This window comes from Fulmarus glacialis, unplaced genomic scaffold, assembly GCF_000690835.1.
Source record: "Fulmarus glacialis isolate BGI_N327 unplaced genomic scaffold, ASM69083v1 scaffold7169, whole genome shotgun sequence".
NCBI lineage: Eukaryota > Metazoa > Chordata > Aves > Procellariiformes > Procellariidae > Fulmarus > Fulmarus glacialis.
In genome coordinates, this window is record NW_009235120.1 from 1 (window position 1) to 18,380 (window position 18,380).

Genomic DNA, 18,380 nt, shown 5'->3' on the forward strand with positions numbered 1-18,380 from the left:
TACACCAGCCCATGGGCCGTGGGGTGTGAGGTGGCTGTCAGCCGGGGGTCAGGCAGGAGCAGGGGGTCGTCACAGAGCTGTAACACCTGGGGTGGGTTTGTCTTGTCGGTGTGGGGAGACGCCAGAGCCTGGCGTGACCGGAGCGCGGCCACATGCGGGGTAAGAGCAGCGTCCCCTTGGTGCGGGGGGGTCGGCATGCTGCAAAGGCTGGCCTGGCAGAGAGCGGGGCCAAAGGTTTTGTAACTTTGTGGCGTTTAAAAGACATCCCCCTCTGGTTTCAATATGTTATTCTGTAGCTCTGTCCTTGAGGTGAAGTACGTCCCTCCTTCCCTGCTCCCAGCACGGCCAGCAAAGCTCTGAGTAAACTCAAGCAGCGTTGAAACCTCCCGGGCAAATACCCTTTGGTTGGTCTTTGTTGCACAGAAAACTGTGTGAAAGCAGAGTTTTGACAGTGAAAGCGTACATATGATTATTTGTAATAATTTCTTTTTTTTATATGGGCACTGCAAACAAAATCCCTCCAACCACGTGCAGCCATTTCTGGTGCATGTAGAAATCTGCGGCAGCTATCGAGTCCAAGGATGCTGCTGCTGTAAAGCAGTTTGGGAATCTGCCCCTGTGGTTGGTAGGACAAGCAAAAAAATTGCTGCTGTTGGTGAGAAGATGCTCTAGATCTGCTTGGCTCCAGCGGCATTGCTGCTCCAAGTGACCTGGTGCGTGGTTTGTGACGTACAAGTCGTGTGTTACCTTCACTCACCCGATTTTTCTCCTTTTCCTCCAGGAGGAGGATTGCTGGATGAAGGCCAACCCCAGGACTCTGAGCCAGATGTCAGAGAAAAGTTGGATTTCTCTGTGAGCAGCTCACGCAGCATCCACAAGTGGCCTTCCCCTTTGTGGCTCCTGGAAGTGCCGAGATCCTCGTTCAGACATGGCATTTAGAAGGACAGAGGGAATGTCCATCATCCAGGCCTTGGCAATGACCGTGGCAGAGATCCCTGTGTTTGTTTACACGACGTTTGGGCAGGTAAAACAAGCAGGAAGGGCTTTTCTGTCAGGTTCCTTGGGTTTTCTTGTTGGGGGTTGTATGTAGAGAGAAGAGTCTGTGTTAATTGTGAGGGACAGAGGCATGATGGGGTGATGCTGGGGGACCTGGGCAGTTCGAGGGTTTGTAAGAATTGCATGGAGAGTTTGGGGTGGTGGGAGAGAGCTGCTCAGGGTGGGATTGGAGTAGGGAGAGAAGGGCTTCCCATATCCCTCCCCGGGAGAACACCCGGGCGCAACCTTCCTCTTCTTCAAAGGCACTAAAAAAAGACCTTTGTTTTAAAGATGATTAATATATTTCCCACTTGTAGTAATGCAACACTTGAGGCAATAAAGCTTAGCTACATGCCAGGGTTTTAAGAATTGAATTTGGGTAATCAGGATTGCATCTGTTATGGGCTGTGCGCAAATCTTGCAGCATGTTTTGGTAATGAGAATTGAGACCAAGTTCTCCAGATTCTGTCAAAATGATGCTCTGCAGTTTCTCTGCTGCTAAGTCGTCGTTGTGTAGCAGGGGCTGTGTTTTGTGGGTGGGAGGGGGAATGCCAAGGTGTCTCATGTTTAAGGCTGCTTTAAAAAAAAAAAAAAAAAGGGTGGTGGAATTGGTTTTTCATTGTTGCTCTTTCATATCTTTTGTGTTTAAAGTCTGTCTTCTCTCAGCTGCGGCTCTCTCCAGGCCTGCGTAAGGTGCTGTTTGCTACAGCTCTCGGGACAGTTGCGTTGGCTCTTGCAGCTCATCAGCTGAAGCGTCGTCGTCGTCGAAAGAAGCAGATTGCTCCGGAGAAGTGTGGCTTTAAGCCTGGAGGGATCACAGTGCCCATCTTGCCAACCAGAAGGGTCTCCTCCGTGAAGAAAGGTTGGCCTTGCAAAAAGGGAAAATCCCCAAAAGCTTTTTGTGAGGCGTCAAAGAGGGTGTACAGGGAGCGATGAGAAGTTCCTGAAGTGGCTGGGGTGGAGAGGAAAGCAAAGCCATTTGTGTGGTGCATTGATGCAGAATGAAATTAGAAGCCTGAAGCACGGTGCCATGAACACAGGGTTAGCAGAGGAAAGGGAGAGACCCTGAGCTCAAAGCCCTTGCGAGAAAAAAGTGACACTGAGGTTTTGACCAATGTTTCCAGTTCCCATCCCCCTTCCTACAGAAAGACTGTGGACCTGTTACGCCATGCTTCTCCTGATAACAACGGCCCGGGGCACACGGTGACCTGGTTGCGCATTGATCTCGGCGATGCCAATATGACGCCTGACCCAGGGGTCCCATGCGCAGCCGCTTTGGCAAGGTTGGGTGGCGGGGGGGAGGGTGGTCTGGGCCAGGCTGGGGAGTCGGGAGTGTCTGTCCAGCTCTGCGGCAGCTCCTGGACCGTGCGCAGCTTCTTCACCTGCTCGTATTGATTTTTGGGGTAAGACTGAACCAGGTCCTCAGCAAAGCACTTCAGGGATTAAGCATTTGTTTTGTGAAACATATGAAAATCTTTAAGTGTTTTTAATAACCAAGGGAACGATGTCCGTGCTCTGTCTGGCCTGAGGGAAGCTGGAGGAGTTCTTCTTTGATGCTTTCCACTTGTGCTTGCCTCCTGCCATCCATAAGCAGTGAATAAATTCTCATTCCTCAGCCTCAGATCCCCACTAATACCACCTTTCTTAGTGTCTCAGAGCAAAATAGAGTGTACAGGGGATCCGTGACTCATTTCTAGTTATTGGATGCTGCTTTGCCCATCTGCAGTCACACTTGAAGAGGTGATGTTCCCCTCCCTCTTCACAGCTGCAGTGAACCTTGCTAAAATCCTGTTTTACTGTGACCTTCCCAACTGCAGGATACTCCAGCAAGAGAGTCCAGAGTCCTGGCAGCAAGAGCAATGACACGCTCAGTGGGATTTCCTCCATCGAGCCCAGCAAACATTCCAGTTCCTCCCACAGCCTCGCCTCGGTAAGGACCTTCTCGGCCGGGCTGGGAGAATCAGGGCTGGGAGACAGGAGTGCATCTACCTGTAACAAGATCACCAAGCCCTTGGGCTTGCACTGGCTGATGGATAATGCCAAAACTTTTGGAGCAGAACAGGTTACAGTGTAATTGTAGGGTGTGTTCTGATATTAACCTCGCAGTGACTGTCTGGAGTTGCCTGCATGAAATCAGAGCAGCATTTTCCTGTGGCCAAGAGCCCCAGGGTACATCCCACTTCTTTGGACAACGAGGGGCTGCAGGAGAGACGTGTGTGTGGGACATGGCCGTGATTCCTCGGGGCGCTCCATGAACCCCCTCAGGGAGTGAGGCTGGGTTGTCGCTGGCTCTCACAGCAATGGGGAGCTTGTTTGCTTCCCTCCGCGGTGGGGGTTTGGGTGGCCCAGCAGCCCCTGTGCCAGCACAGCCCTCCCGTGCTGGGACTGCTCACAGGTTGAAAACCAAGTTAACTACCAAAATCTGATAGCTCTGTTCAGGAAACATTGCAGGTTGAGAACACAGCCTAGTCGTTCTACCTCCTCCAAAGCCAAAAGCCGCCTATAAATACAGGTAATTCAGGCTTAGCCAGGCAGGAGAAGCCATCACTGCTTATATCCACCTCTTGTGAGACCAAACACAGAAGCGCTGGGGAGCGTTTGTGGCTTCAAGACCTGTTTTACATCTCCATTGCTCAAAGCCTCGTGTGCTGCTGTTGGAGCAGTGGGTGGCACAAGCGAACCTCTGCAGCTTCGTGTGCTGCGACTGACTGCAAAACACCCCCTCGGCATCACCCGCCTGGGCTCGGTGGCTGGTTAGCAACGCTGGGGCAAGAAGGGGGAGAAAGCACCCCTTCGAAGGGAGCTGTCGGCCACCAACACCTGACAGTATTTTAGTTTGTCCTGTACGATTAAAGCATGAGAAAGTTGCCAAAAATCTCTGCTGGCCAAAGTGTGTCTCCAGCAGGCGGCAGTGCCGGCACGGCGCTGGGTGTGCAGCCTGTACCAGTGTTGCCCTGGGATAACTGGGATATGATGGGATGTGTCAGTGAGGACCAAGCTGTGTCCAGCTCTGGCCTCCCTCCCCCTGCAGGGACTCTCACTTCCATTTAATTCCCCCCCAGCTTCTCCGTTCCCACAGATGCCGTCCGGGTTTTGTATCACTGAAGTCTGTTTCTCTTTAGATGAAAAACTACCTTAATTCCTTTTTCCCCTGCTGGTGCATGGGTAGGGATATCCACATGAAGAGGGATCTGTTCCCGTACCCCCCTTCATTGTGTGGCAGCTGAGCGTCTGTGACACTGTACTCATTGCTTTCATGTTACTTAAAAACAGCTCATCCTTCGCACAGCTGCAGTTTCTGCCTGCTCTCTCGTCTGCTTCCTGGGGCTCTTCTTTGCCATCTAGTAAATAAGTCAGCATCAGCGAACTGATGATTTGCAGTTCTGGATCTCAAGGTGATTTATTAACACTCCACAGAGATTAATCAATGGAGGCAGGGCAAGAATTCATCTGTCAGATGATTATTGTAGCTTTTTTCTAGTATCAGGCTCACATTTGGACATCTTTCTCTAAGCCATATGAAAGCACTGGTCATTGATAGTGATCGAACCCAGCACTTTACTGGGTCAGACTTTAAAAGGCATTTATGCGCTAGTGTGAAATTGGAGAAAGCTGGCAATTTGCTGTGTGGATCTTAGTGCTCAGCCCTCCCAGGAGAAGGTTTGGTTACAAAGAGAAGAGTGAGGATCCCCCGGCCAAAGTCCCCAGCTGTATTTTTGCTGGTAGTCTGTTCCTTTGTTTGGACTGTGGTCGCTTCCCCCCCACTTCCAGTGTTTTTTGTACGGAGAGCCGGGGCTGACGTGAACTTTCTATCAAAATCCTTGTGCTTCTGTAGTGATTGCTTTGGAGCTTTCTTGGGCTGTCGCCTCCGTCAGTGCTCTCCTGCCAGTGCTCACCATTGTACAGCTCGCCGTTTCCTAATGAAGCTTCAGTGTAAATTGGTTGGGAAGGTATATCACAACTTTCTGTGCTTTCAAAGACATTGCTGTGGTGCTGGGAGGACTTCTCACCTCGCCTCCCCTCTCAGCCCTGTGCGGCTCTCAGCAGTTGGCAGCATAGTGTAAACCCAAGTGGGAGGGGGCTGGTAACCCATGATACCTTCCCCTTCCCAGGCAAGGGAGTACCAGTAAGGAGAAGCACAAGGGCAAACTTGGGGAAGGGAAATGGCTTATCGTTCAGATTTAACTGATGGTGGTGGTTGTATGGTCTTAACGCTGCTACCCTTGGAGAGAATTCAAAAGGCATTTGCTGCTCTCTGCTGCTTTCCTGCAGATGGTAGCAGTCAACTCTTCGAGTCCAACACCAGCATCAGCGGGGATGTGGGAGGCCCAGGCAGTGGGGGATGCTGGAGCCATTGGTGATTCCAGTGCAGAAAGCCTCTACGTTCAAGGTAAACAAGCACAAGGGTGATATTGCCCTCGGGGGATGGTTTATCACTGTGAGAGCAAAAAGAGGGTGTAAATTGACATAGAGCATCAGCAGCTCAATGTAGAGCTCTGATAGGAAGCTCTCTCCCATTCTCGACTTAAACTCAGTCGCTTCTTAGTTATAAAAATCCCATCTTCTTCTCCTGAAGAAACATTTCGCTGTTTTCCCAGTGAATAATACTGTTCTTTGAGGAACAGGCTCACCTTGTGCAGACAACAGTATTTTGGAAGTAACACGGCTAATGTTTTAACCAGCTTGGGGATGTTCTCCTTAACTTCTAACCCAAATTAAACCATATTTAAAAGGGAAAGAAATAGAATACACTTATTCTTTCTTATCAGTTGGGGAGAGGCTTCCCTCTTCCTGGAAGTGTTCAAGGCCAGGTTGGATGGGGCTTTTGAGGTGTCCCTGCCCATGGTTGGAACTAGATGATCTTTAAGGTCCCTTCCAACCCAAACCATTCCGTGATTCTTCGCTGGATTGTCTGAGTGAGCAAAGACTCCTGCTGTATCGCTTTGTTGCTAAGTGGCCTGGGACTCTCACAGCTTGTATTTGGTTGTGTTGCCAGGCATGGAGCTGTTTGAGGAGGCCCTGCAGAAGTGGGAGCAGGCGCTGACCATCAGGCAGAGGGACAATGCTAGTACCAGCACCCCTGTGCCCTGGGACAGCAAGAAACAGCAAGAGAGCATGTCTGAGAACATCCCAGAGGTAGGTCCCCACTTTTCGCTTGCTTTTGCCAGCTGGGGAACATGCTGAAAGACCAGCCTGAGTGCTGGAAGCAGTAACTAGGGGGTTAAAAGAAGAGTAAATTAAGGGCATAGTTGGGCCAGACTCTGTTTAAGAGCTGTCTATATCTGCAGCTTCCTTATGCAATGTGAGTGGGTGTTTTTAATTTCTCTTTCTTTTTAATAAGTCTCGCCCCCTCATTCCCCAGCTTTTCTACCCACCTTCCAGCATCATGTCAGTCACTGTCATGCAAGTCCTCCAGCAGCAGAGGCTGCAGTAGGAAAAGGTTGTAACAAATACAGCACCAGAGAGAAAGAAATAGCTTTTTGCCTGGAAGTGTTGTGTCTATAACTTTTTAATGCATTTGGAAGTGGAGATCTTGATGGTCACGATCACTTGAAGTGATAGTGGAGAAGCTGGGTGGAGAAGCAGAGGCCTGCTGCCTGCATGTATTAATGAGTAAAGTGAAGTGGTAACCCGGTAGGAGCTAAGTATGCCCCTGCTCACTGAGCAAGTGGGTCAGGGAGATGTGTAACTTGTTCTAGCTACAAACCCAAGTATTTCAGGACAATGCCTTGTTGTCTTGGACTTGAGGACTATCCAGGGAAGACCTCTGATAAGAGGAGATCCAAACTAGAAAGACTCAGTGACAATCATGAAGCTAAAGAGAGCAGTTGTAGCTCAGGACTGTGAAAGGAGCTAAACTCCCAACTCTCCAGGAGTTCTCTCTGGCAAAAAGTGTTCCCAGCCTCTTATAAACAGGGCCTGGTGTAGTAAGTATGTGGGATATTTGTCTTTTGTGGTGGATAATATTTATCCAAGTCAAATCTGGATTCTCTTGTTGTTGTCTCTCCTTGAAGAGTCCTATAGTATTTCTAAAACTGACTTAAAAACAGTTGATTCATTATCAAAATAGATGTCGTGGTTCTTGTTAACGCTTCTGTCTTCTGGGTGAGATACTCATGCAGACACAGGGGCATGAAGGCAAGATGCTGTGTAAGTCTTATTTTTCTCTCTTTCCCCCCGCCCCCCCATCCTCCTGTGCTGCTTACAGCAAACTTGCTTATGCCCAGCACCTTAATCCAAGGACTTTTACTCCGTTGTCCAGTTCTGGATACTCTGTTGTATTCAACACAGGTTTTCTGATGTGATTCCCTCTTGAAATTAGGCTAAAGTCACAAGTCAGGAGAATTAAGTGATCTGTAACTCATTAAAATACCTGTTTTTCTGGATGGCAGGTTAAAGTTCTTAAGTTCTTTCTTCCTTTTTTAGTAGGAAAACAAAATTGTAAAGCTAAAAAGCCAGAGGGTTTGAATAGGCTGTGTAGAAGCTTCGCTCCCCTTGCGTTATTAGCTGCACTGTGGGACTAATGAGTCCTCTTTTTTTTTTCCTTTTTTTAAAATCATTTAATCTGCAAATTGTAAATACCATTTTACTGAAAATTTCCTTCCATATTTGTGCTGTCAATTTGTCTCTGCCCAGCTGGCTAATTAAGGGTGGCATTTATGTATGTTCAAGGAGGAGTCCCAGAAAAGGGAGTTTGCTGAGAAGCTGGAGTCCCTCTTGCACCGAGCCTACCACCTCCAGGAAGAGTTTGGGTCTTCGCTTCCGTCAGACAGCATGCTGCTGGATCTGGGTATGGGAGCTGGGTTAGAAATGCATTAGAAGGCCAGTTTCTTTTCTGATTTTATGTCTTTTCTGTAAGCTAGGCAATGAAGTGGTGACAAAGTGCTGTTTGGGGTGGGAGGGAGAGCACAGTGGCTAGGAGGAGTGGTAGTCCATAAACTCCAACACATGCAGCTTCTTCCTCTCCTCCAGAGAAGACTTTAATGCTTCCATTGGCGGATGGGTCATTGCGGCTTCGGACAGATGATGAAGACAGCTTAATTTCCGAGGACTCCTTCTTCTCTGCAGCAGAGGTGACTTAAGTTTCAGCTGTGTGTAGCAGTCCAGCTGCTTGGAGGGGAGCCACAAAGGCAATGGAGCAAAACACATCTTGGTAGAGGAAGATGATACAACATGGAGCAACAGCCCCAAGCTGGGAGGTTCATGATGGATGTTAGGAAAAGCTGTTTCATTAGGGGCATGGTGCAGCCCTTTCCAACCAGCATTTCCACGTCATCTTCCTATCTACTGTAGAAAACATGCCATAACAGCTAGGAAAGTACTGTAAATCTAATGTGATGTGGCTTGGTTGTGTAAATTTTAGGGGATATTGAGCTGTGTCAGAGCTGAGACAGCTTTTAAACTGGTGGGAAAAGAAATATCTTTGCATGAAATAATTGGCACTGAGAAGAGTTTGCTAGCTGAAGAAGGCACATCATGCTTGTGTGCAGTCTCTGAGTATTTGCAAATATTTAACGAGATCATTTTGTTCTTCCCATGCCTCTTGCCACCTCTACAGCTCTTTGACTCTCTCCACTTTGAGGAAATACCGTTCCACCTCTCTAAGCCAGTAGCGGCATATGAAGAAGCTCTGCAGTTAGTGAAAGACGGGAAAGTTGCGTGCAGGACGCTGAGGTGAAATGCCTGCTGGAGTTGTGGGTCCTTATGTCGAGGCTCCTTTGAGCAGTGTGAACACATTATTTGCCTTTGCCTATAACCAGAATAACCCTTTGGGGATAACAAAACCTCTTATCCTGGTTCGGACTTCCCAGGGAACTAGCCCAAGATTTTAGGGGACACATGTTAAGAAAGGGTAATTGTCCCAGGAAATTAGTAATGGGAAACATGACTGTTCTGTGTGGCTGGCTGGAATAGTCCTGTGCTGTAACAGCCTTTGCAGAGGTGCTCTGGTCCCCCAGGGAGCTGTACAAAGGGAATGCAGTTGTTACTTCCTCCTAGGCACAGATTGGGAATTATTTTTTTTAGGGGAGCATAGTTGTTAGGAACACAGACATCAGGAGAGCTGAAACTTATGCAATCCTTCCCCTTTCCCTCTAGGACAGAGCTCCTTGGCTGCTACAGCGACCAGGATTTCCTCGCGAAGCTGCATTGTGTCAGGCAGGCCTTCCAGGTGAGAACGGCTCGAGGCTCCCCTGTTGCTGCCAGCAGCACGTTCTCCTCTGCCCATGCAGGGGTGAAGTCTTTGCCTTCTAGAGCAAGTGAAAGCAGAAGCAGCAGCAGCCCAAGCTCCCCTTAATGCTGTAATGCTGTCCTGATCGATTTGATTTGGAGAGGGAGAGGATCCCCTGGTCCCTGTGCCCAGCTTGAGCGGTGGTTACATGGCCACTGACACGGGTTTAGTTCTGCGAAGTGAAAGTTTGGTAATTTCAGAGCTGCCTAGGAGTTGCTACTCCCACTTAAGAGCTTTTCACTGGGCTGGAGTCAAACTTCTGAGGTGGGGGAGCAAGGTTTCCTTCTCCTTACTGTGATCCGCATCCTAGCAATGTGTGTCTAGAGCCTGAACAGCAGCTTTTGTGCCCTGGCCCCATTGCCACTCCGTGGCTCCCGTGCCTCCATTCTTGCCCATACGTCCTTCAGCCTAGTTTTAAACTCGCTTCCTGGAGAGAGCAGTTTTGTTTTCTAGACTCCAGCTTATTAAAGGTTAATGATACTGGTGTATGCAGCATTGCACTGCTTTGTGTCCTGTCCTTTTTTCTCCCAACTCAGAACTCGTGGGCATAGGCGTTCATAGGAGAATTCTTGTGTTCCCTTTGCAGGAGCTGCTGGAGGATGAAAGCAATCAACTGTTTTTTGGGGAGGTTGGGAAGCAAATGGTGATAGGACTGATGACAAAAGCTGAAAAGGTAGGAAGTTTGTATAGCAACTCAGCTGTGTCTTGTGAGCACAGGGACACTTGTTCCTCCATCCCAACCCAGAGTTCTTCCAAGTGTCTTGGAAGGAGAAAACTTCATCTGTATGCTGGTGACTATTGCGAGAAATAAAATGCCTGTGCTTTTAATCTTGTTAAACAAAATTCTCTTGAAAGAACCTCTCTGTGCAGCTCCTGTCTGCAGTTTGATACTGTGCCTCACTGGAGCGAGCAGAGGGTACAGGCTGTGCATCAGCAGTGGCATCGTCTCAAAGAACACAGGAAAGGGAAAAGAGAATCAAACCTTTGCATCAACCACATGCCAGCTCTCAGATCACTGGCTTAGTCACTGGTCATCCCCTAAACAGGGAGGTTGTCGCTTGCACAGCGTTAGTCCCTTACTGGCTCAGTCTGCTTACAGGTGTCCCTAGCTACTTCCTTGAAGAAAGTGGAGCAACGTAGGTGCTTTGAGTCACAGCTGAACCTGGGGCCATCCATGCCTTCCAGAAATAAATCCTCTCTTTCTGCACAAAGAATGTTTTGGCTAAAAATTTTCTCTTTCTGCACAAAGTGTTTTGGCTAAAAATTTCAGCCAGTCACGTGCATTGATGTTGATGTTAGCTCAAAATAGAGTAGTCAAACTTTGGTGAAATGTGCCCACAACTGTTGTACCTTCTGAAGTGTTTTGTTTCTCTGCTCTCCCAGAATCCCAAAGCTTTTCTGGAAAGCTACGAGGAGATGCTGCATTATGCACTGAAGCAAGAGACCTGGCCGACCACTCAGCAGGAGCTGGAGGGAAGAGGGGTTGGTAAAGACATTCTCTCTAGAAAGTTGCAGAGGAGTTGGAGGATAATGAATATGTAGGAACGGCCCAGGAGTGAAAGAACTGCTGCTGAAATATGATTATTTTGCAAGTGTACATCGTTGGGGAGGGTGGGGGGAAAACTGGCTGTTGGGCTGTTTAAACTTCATGGCAAATCTTGCCTTCAGCAATGTCAGCACTACTGTGGTTAAAAAACAAACCCAAAACCCCAACTCAAAATCCCAACTTCTTCTAGAGGGTACGAGCTACTGTCTGTAGGTCTGTAGGATTTGTTTGCCTTTTGACTGGGCTTTTCCTGGACACAGGATTAATAAGTCTCTTGGCCAGCCCCTCTCTGGGGGCTGTGAACTGAGTGTACACAGTTCAGTCCTCCTACCTTGGTGGCAAACTTCAGCTCATTACATTTTGTTGCTAAAAGCAAGAGAGTAATGTCCATCTCCTTTTTTTTTAAACCTGTTTCCTTTACAGACTGTTCTGCTTTCTGACAGGTGGTGTGCATGAATTTCTTTGATATCGTGCTGGACTTCATCCTCATGGATGCTTTTGAGGATCTGGAGAACCCACCTTCCTCTGTGCTGGCTGTGCTGCGCAACCGATGGCTCTCCGACAGCTTCAAGGAGACGGTGCGTTAAGCGGGTAGTCCTTGTGCTGAGCATGAGATCTCAGTGCCAAGGCTAGGAAGGAGTATGACCTCAGCTGTACTGGCTGAGCTGAATTTTCTCTTTAGAAATATCATGCTTTCCTGAAGCTCTAAACAACAATCTTCTGGTACATGTAAATTGTTTACAGGAAAGCTTTCCTTATTTTGAAAGCATCTGGTTAGCTCCAATAGACTTATTTTTCTAGCAGCCTTTATCAGTGATGCCATGGAGATGTTAAAAGATGATAACGCATGTTTTCTTGAATGAGAATAAGAGGATCAAAATGTAGGGGAAAAACACGTGTGGTTTTTTGCACCTTTCATTCTGCCATTCATTCTGCCTCAGCAGACACTGAGGCTTGAATAGCAGCGCTTTCCCCTAGTCCTGGCCCTCAGCTGCATATTTAGACTGATTAGTTTCATAGGCTGAGAAGAAGGTGGTTGGGAGGCACCTTTTAACAGCTGTCTGCTTACAGTCTGCATTCTGGGGTGTTTGGCAACTATGTCAGATCATATTAGCAATCTTCAAAAACACTTCGGCTTTTCTGGGATAGATCTGGAGCGGCTAAATCTGCTTCCAGTTCACTTCGATTTTGTCACAAACTTTAGAGTTGTTGGCACAAAAGGGCCACTGCTTTGATATTTTGATGGCAGTGTGTTGGTAAACTGTGTGGTGGTTTTTGTTTTGTTTTGTTTTTTTAAAGTAATCCCAGTAACTGATGGTCTCTCTCTGTTAATCGTAGGCTCTAGCAACTGCCTGCTGGTCAGTTCTGAAAGCAAAAAGGAGGCTTCTAATGGTAAGCAAAATGAATTAAAAGGGAAAGAATCTCATGTATTTGAAGCTGAAAAGGTAACACCTAGATCTTGACAAAATACAAAATTAAGTGGTATAAGACTTAACTGAATCGCATTCTTTATGATGCTTTAGAGCACTGGGGTCCTGCTGTCATTGCTCCAGTGCCATGCCAGGTGAATTAGTCTGAGTTTATTCTCCCTTTTTCTTAATGTGAGGATTCAAAAGACAATGTTGCCTGTCTGGTATTCCCTCTGCCCGCTGACAATACTGTAGGAATAGTCACAGACACCAAGCAACAAGGGGCTGGCTCCTGAATTGTAGTTTCCCTGCTGGCAGCGCAATGAGTGGCTCATGCGCTTCTCTGCTTCCCAGTGCTGATTGCTGACTAGCTATTACTTGATGCATTTCCCTTGAATCTGTGGCTTTCTGAAGTATCACAGCAGATGAGTTCATGGACTTGGGGAACAGGAAGCAGCAACTTCACAACCCCAGTTCTGCCACAGGGTCTGTGGCCTCTGGCAAGTTTTCAACTCCTATCCCACAACCAGCTGGTACGACTGGGTTACCTCGTGAGATGGTACAAAGAGAAATGAGAGCATTGGAAGCTGTATTGGTGCTGTCATGCAGTAGCTCTGTCTTGGATATTTGCATGCCCTCTGGCTTGGTCTGGAGATGATAAATAGAGTCTATAAAGACTGCCTGATGGTTGCCTTTCCTTTTCTTCTATTTATTTTCCTCCTGAAATAGTAGTTTGAAAACATGAAGGTAGAAATCTCCAGTCATCCTTCAAGGGATCTGAAAGATAAATGTAATTCTGCAGGAAGAGATGTTCTTAAGTAGCTCTTAACTTCAGTTACTGAAGCACGGTGCTTTCTGGCATGGAATTTGGTAGCTGATATGGAATAAGCTACTAATTCTATCTGAGAACCGAGACCGACCAATTCTTCCCTTCCCTGTGGCAGGTACCAGATGGCTTTATCTCTCATTTCTACTCCGTATCGGAGCATGTCAGTCCTGTTCTAGCCTTCGGTTTTCTGGGGCCCAAGCAGCAGCTATCTGAAGTCTGCAGTTTCTTCAAGGTAAGATGGCTTTTCTGTACCTAATCTGTGTGGGACTCCTGCTGTCTTCTGGCTTAAAGCTGCAGATATGTGCTTTTGATGACTGATGTGGCATTAAGAAACTTGGCTCTGTACAAAAGCCTTCTAAAAATCACTGGTTTCTGTGATGCAGATTGCTGAATTCAGATTGATAAGAATTCCCAGCACAATTTACCATAGCTGATAGCAAAAAATGTGTGATGAGATCAATTTATACCACCAGTATTGGAAAAGATTACGGATGCATATGCTGAAAGAATATGTTGTCTAAGGGTACATGGGATCTTAAAAGTTACATATTTGATCTTAAAGCTTAAATCGTCTTGTTCTTGTAGCTAATATAATGAGAGGCTGTGTTGCATTCATTAATGTTTGCATGGATATTGCCATGGACATCAGCATTGCTTTCCTGACTTCGGGAGCTCTGCTGTCCTGTTTCAGAGGCATGAGGGGATTTAGCCACAAAAGTAATACCCAGCCTGAAGCAGATCTTTGCTCAGATGGCAGACAGGCAAAATTCCTTATGGGGTTCTTTGCTTGCTGCAGTCCAGGCAGCTGGCATTGGCAGGTGAGAGGAGGTCTCCTTACTGTAAACCTTCCTTTTGTCTTTGCAGCACCAGATAGTACAATACCTGAAGGACATGTTTGATTTGGATAATGTGAGATACACAACAGTGCAGTCTCTGGCAGAAGACATTTTGCAGCTGTCGCGGCGGCGCAGTGAGATCCTCTTGGGATATCTGGGCACCGAGACTTCCCTTGAGATGAACGGCATGCTTCCTGGTGAAAATGAGCCACTGAAGGAGCTCATCTGATGTCAGTCAGGGGAAGAAAACGGTTTTGTACAAGGACCTTTTTCCTCCCAGAGATGGATAAAACTGCCTGCAATGCTCAGTGGTGGCAGCAAGACTATCTCAACACACAGCAACCTGGTGGGACCTTCTGCTTTTTGTAGCCAGTAGTGTTTGCTGGGATGGATCCAGGACCACTTGCCAGCTTATGGTTTGAATTTCTTCTTTGTTCCACGTTCCTGTTCTTTTTATTATTATTATTATTATTATTTTTAATGTGTCATATAAACCATGAACTGCCTGGGCCCAGATTTTTGCCCAATTCTCTTGAATAGGGCAACATACGTACCCGTTTTGCCTGTGCGTTTTCTGGGAGATGATCCCTGACGTTTACGATTGTGTGTGGGAGCAGGAACATCATTGGTAAATTCTCCACATGACCCTTAGCTTCCCAAGGAGGCTTTGTTTGCTTTGGGATTTTTATTATCGTTCTTTCTCTGCTGTGTTTCTACAGACATTACTGCTGATTTTTACCTTACATGTTTTAACACATGCAATGTGACTGCAAAGATTTCTTTCCCAGGGAGGAAGAAATACTTCTGTAAAGCACTGAAGTAAAATGCAGACTTTTTTAACCAGTCTGAAGCTCTAAGGAAGCTGGTCTGTTCCCTCTGTGTTGCTGCTCTTTGCAGGCCAGATGACGGGCTCTGTGCCGAGGTCATCCTCGCTTAGGAGATTGCTGAAGTCTATGTTTGCCCCTAAGGCAAGCTAGTGTGAGGAGGGGGTGGATTTGCATCCTGCCTGTGCATGCACAAAGTCTTTAACATCCTTCAAAGTGCCTTGCTGTATTTCAGAATGAGCCAGCAGCAGTTTTTGCTGGGTAAGAGGTGTGGGATGTACACAAGCAGAGGGAACCGGTGTAGCGTGGTGCCTGTTCCTATTATGCACAAGGCAGTAAGAGGTGTAGATGTTGGATGCGATGTACGAAAGGGCTTACGTGTGGAGGTAGCTGGAGAGCTGGGATCAAGCTGCTAGAGAGAAAATGACTCTTTATAGTCTGTCAATCCTAAGAAACATAGCGTAGTTTTGGGTATAGATCAAATGCATGCGTGTGTATGGCCTTGTAGTGCTGGGAAGTGCTCTTATCAAATATGATACTGACTGCACAGCCAGCACCTGAAATCTGGCTGCTTTGGGACACGTGCTGAGTTGGATACTAGTGTAGGGTAGTGGCAGTGGAGTGTGCTGGACTTGAGGCAGTCTTGGCTGTGAGGTTTGCAGTGATTTGCTGAGTCCTCTGTGAGTGCAATGCCAGATGAAGGTTGAGGGTCCAGCCTGTGCTTTCTCCTGTTTCAGTCCACATACAGCTCCAAGTCCCAGCCTCAGAAGGAGGAGGTCTTCAGGGAGAAGGCGGTAAGGACTTTCACAAAAACACAGGCTTCACTGTTTTTTCTCCAGACTGATTAGTTATTCCTTGTGTTTGTTCCAGGTAAAAGGCATAAGTCTTATCTAGCGATATTTTTGCAAGGGAAAAAAAAAAAGTAAGAATCTTGAGTTTCCATGTGAGTGGAAAGTCAATGCATGGGCTTGGAGAATACAAGCTTCTTTCTTCCTCTTCAGATATCTAATGTGGATTCTTCTGGTAAAAGCAGGAAGGAAGGAAGCAGGGAAAAAGTAAACAGGAGGATGTAAAAGGAGTAGATAAATGCTCCTGAGATGCTTGCAAAAGGGTAAGTGTAGAGCACGTAACATCTGTTGCTCTATAAGCACATCAGACTGATGTGGCTTATCCTGAAGACCAAATTAATGCGATAAACAAGACGGTGCTGAGGCAGAAGTGAGGAGCAGCTGACCCAAGTGAGGCTGTATGAAATAAACTGTTACAAGAAGGATTTAAGAGACAGCAATTGAAACTAGGAGAGGTCTCTGAGGTGTCTTGCTCCTGGCAGCGTGCAGTGAGAGAAGAAACAGAGGATGTTGTATTAGCACGACACACCTGCTATATGTAAACTGTGATTCAAAAGTATGTTATATTCTGAAAGCAAGTTACTTTGCCAAAAAAATATTTATAGTGCTTTGTGCTCTTGTGTGGCTGGTTTAGAAGAAAGAGTAACTTCAGCAGCTTTGTATAGTGGTTGAAAAGATGCTAAAATGTGAAGATTAATGTAATAAGATGGATTGTAATTCTAAACAGTGGTGTTAATTTCTCATTTTTAGAGTTGTTTTATGTGTATTTATTTACAACTTCGAGTGTCTTTTGACCTCAGTGCTTGGGGCAGCCTGCCTGCTTTGTATAGAGACAAGAACACTGACCGCTGACTTTGGTCTTTTTGCATTCTTGCGGGAGAGGACACTGAAACAGGGTCCCCATGAAGCAAACACTAACTTGCACTGTGGCTTTTTAAGCTAAGAAATTCTAAATTCCTAATCAGTCAAATGGAAGAAAGACAGTTTTATTACAGGTTTGTGCTTTTCCTTATTGCAAATAGGGTATGCTGCCCGCCCAGTGAAGGTGAAGAGGGATCTTCCTCGAGAACATCCACAGCTTCTTGGAGGTTGAATTCTCCCCCTCCACCTGCCAACACTAACTTGCTCCTGCACAAGCCAAGAATGTCTGCTGAGACAAACTGATTTTCTCTTTACTGGGGAGGATGTTAAACTTCTCTAGACACCCCCCTGCCACTATTTCATTGTTGCTGTTTCTCCCTCCCCAATCCCCGTGTAGCTTGAGAGGAAAGGTGTTTGCAGCCGCTGAAGGGTGCTGTTCAGATCAGAGGGTTCAGAGGAGCTGTTCCTCCGGAAGAAGCTCTCCCTGACCTGAGGGGTGGTGGTCAGTGACCTGCTGCATGCAGCACCTTTGGCTGCAACCCTGAGCAGGGGCTCAGGCTGCTCCCACTGATCCCATCCAGAGCAGGGCTTGGCCAAAATGGCAACCACCTCATACTCATCTGTTTTGCAGGGTAGAGTAAAAGGTTATGACGGAACAACTGGCTGCTCTCTGGCTTCATAAGAGATTGCTAGAAAATCATTCTTTCCTCAGCATGTTGTGTTTAGCAAAGGAAATTCTTCAGTATTAGTAGCAGATGAGATACGTATTCGGGTAGAATCTCTAGAGATAAGATATTTGCCTTTTTTATAATGAACCCTTATTCTCAAGGGGTTAAATCATTCTGGGCTGACACTTGCAAGATTTTAACACTGATGGGGATTTGAAGTGGCTTAGCAGCTATGAAATAAAATCCTTCAATAGTTTCTGATGCTTAAACAGAATTTCAAATATGCATGACTTTCAATTTTTATGTGGAGGTTGTAACAAGCTTCACCAGTGGTTAAAGTACCTACTCAGTACTTTAGTATGTATGTAGAGACTACACCAAATGGCTCTAGGAGGGTCTTTATGATCTTTAAAGCACAAATACATTAATTAAAAAAACGTGAGGAAAAATCTGCCTTGTTGTATCTCCGAGATCAGTGTGGCTTTGAAGAGCATGACTTGTGCTCTCATACAAGGAGGTAGGAAAGCAGGATTTTATTTACCCCTCTTCAGTAGAACATTCCTCTGCCATATCTGAAACTAATGAATGTAAACTTGTGCCTATTTTTTCTTGATTTCCTAAAGGTGTAAAAATCTGTTCTTGTTTTGCTTCTTTCTTTTCTTTGCAGCTATTTTTTTTTTTTTAATACCTTCAATCTTAGGATGTGGGCATTACAAGTCAAATAAAACTTTCCTTCACGATTGTGGTTTTTGTTTCTAAATTTCCTGGCTAGAAACACAAGTCTTTTGGTTTCTGATTTGGGTGACAGTTGTGGTGACACCTCTGGTGCTAGAGTGATGGTATAAAACAAGGCTTGCTCTTCCTCGGGTCAAAATACTAAACTTGCAGCAAGTAAACTTAAGGGTTTTGTTTGCATGGGGAGTCTTCCTGGTTCTACTGAAGACAAGTCCGTAAATTAAGCAGTCTATAAAATAAACAAGACAACTCATTGTACTTTGAGCAGTGGTTGAAAACTGTGGAGTTTTATTTTTTCAGATTTTTCTTTTTCTGTGGTGGTTTGATTGTGTTTGGGTGTGGTGTGGGTAGGCTAGCAGACTGTGATAAAGTGGTAACAGAAATCCCAGTAAGGAGCAGAATCTCTTAAACATTGTCCAAGTTCTTGTAGCATACAGCCTCCTAAACTATGTGAAAGAAACCGGGAGTAAAGACTTTGGGTTGGTATCAGAGATGCTCATCTGCTGAGCAATGCAGGAGACTCATCTTCTCCTTCTTCTGAAGCAATTACAGTATGTTT

The 18,380-nt window shown here is 46.4% G+C and overlaps 1 protein-coding gene across 1 annotated transcript; it reads left to right on the forward strand.

The window, feature by feature from the left end:
• Positions 1 to 928: 928 nt before the first annotated feature.
• FAM73B (family with sequence similarity 73, member B) lies at positions 929 to 14,114 on the forward strand. The gene is made up of 15 exons (XM_009585885.1): positions 929 to 1,024; positions 1,687 to 1,897; positions 2,853 to 2,965; positions 5,308 to 5,425; positions 6,032 to 6,171; positions 7,708 to 7,825; positions 8,008 to 8,108; positions 8,594 to 8,709; positions 9,133 to 9,205; positions 9,852 to 9,938; positions 10,649 to 10,747; positions 11,255 to 11,389; positions 12,150 to 12,203; positions 13,165 to 13,281; positions 13,914 to 14,114. The coding sequence occupies exons 1-15, from the start codon at positions 929 to 931 to the stop codon at positions 14,112 to 14,114; spliced, it is 1,779 nt and encodes a 592-aa protein (XP_009584180.1).
• The last annotated feature ends 4,266 nt before the right edge of the window (positions 14,115 to 18,380 follow it).

Bases quoted from the DNA above. Each gene is read 5' to 3' on its own strand.
- FAM73B (XM_009585885.1), top strand. From the start codon at position 929: ATGGCATTTAGAAGGACAGAGGGAATGTCCATCATCCAGGCCTTGGCA. The intron at 9,206-9,851 runs GTGAGAACGGCT...TTCCCTTTGCAG, and splicing joins GTGTCAGGCAGGCCTTCCAG to GAGCTGCTGGAGGATGAAAG. The intron at 9,939-10,648 runs GTAGGAAGTTTG...CTGCTCTCCCAG, and splicing joins TGATGACAAAAGCTGAAAAG to AATCCCAAAGCTTTTCTGGA.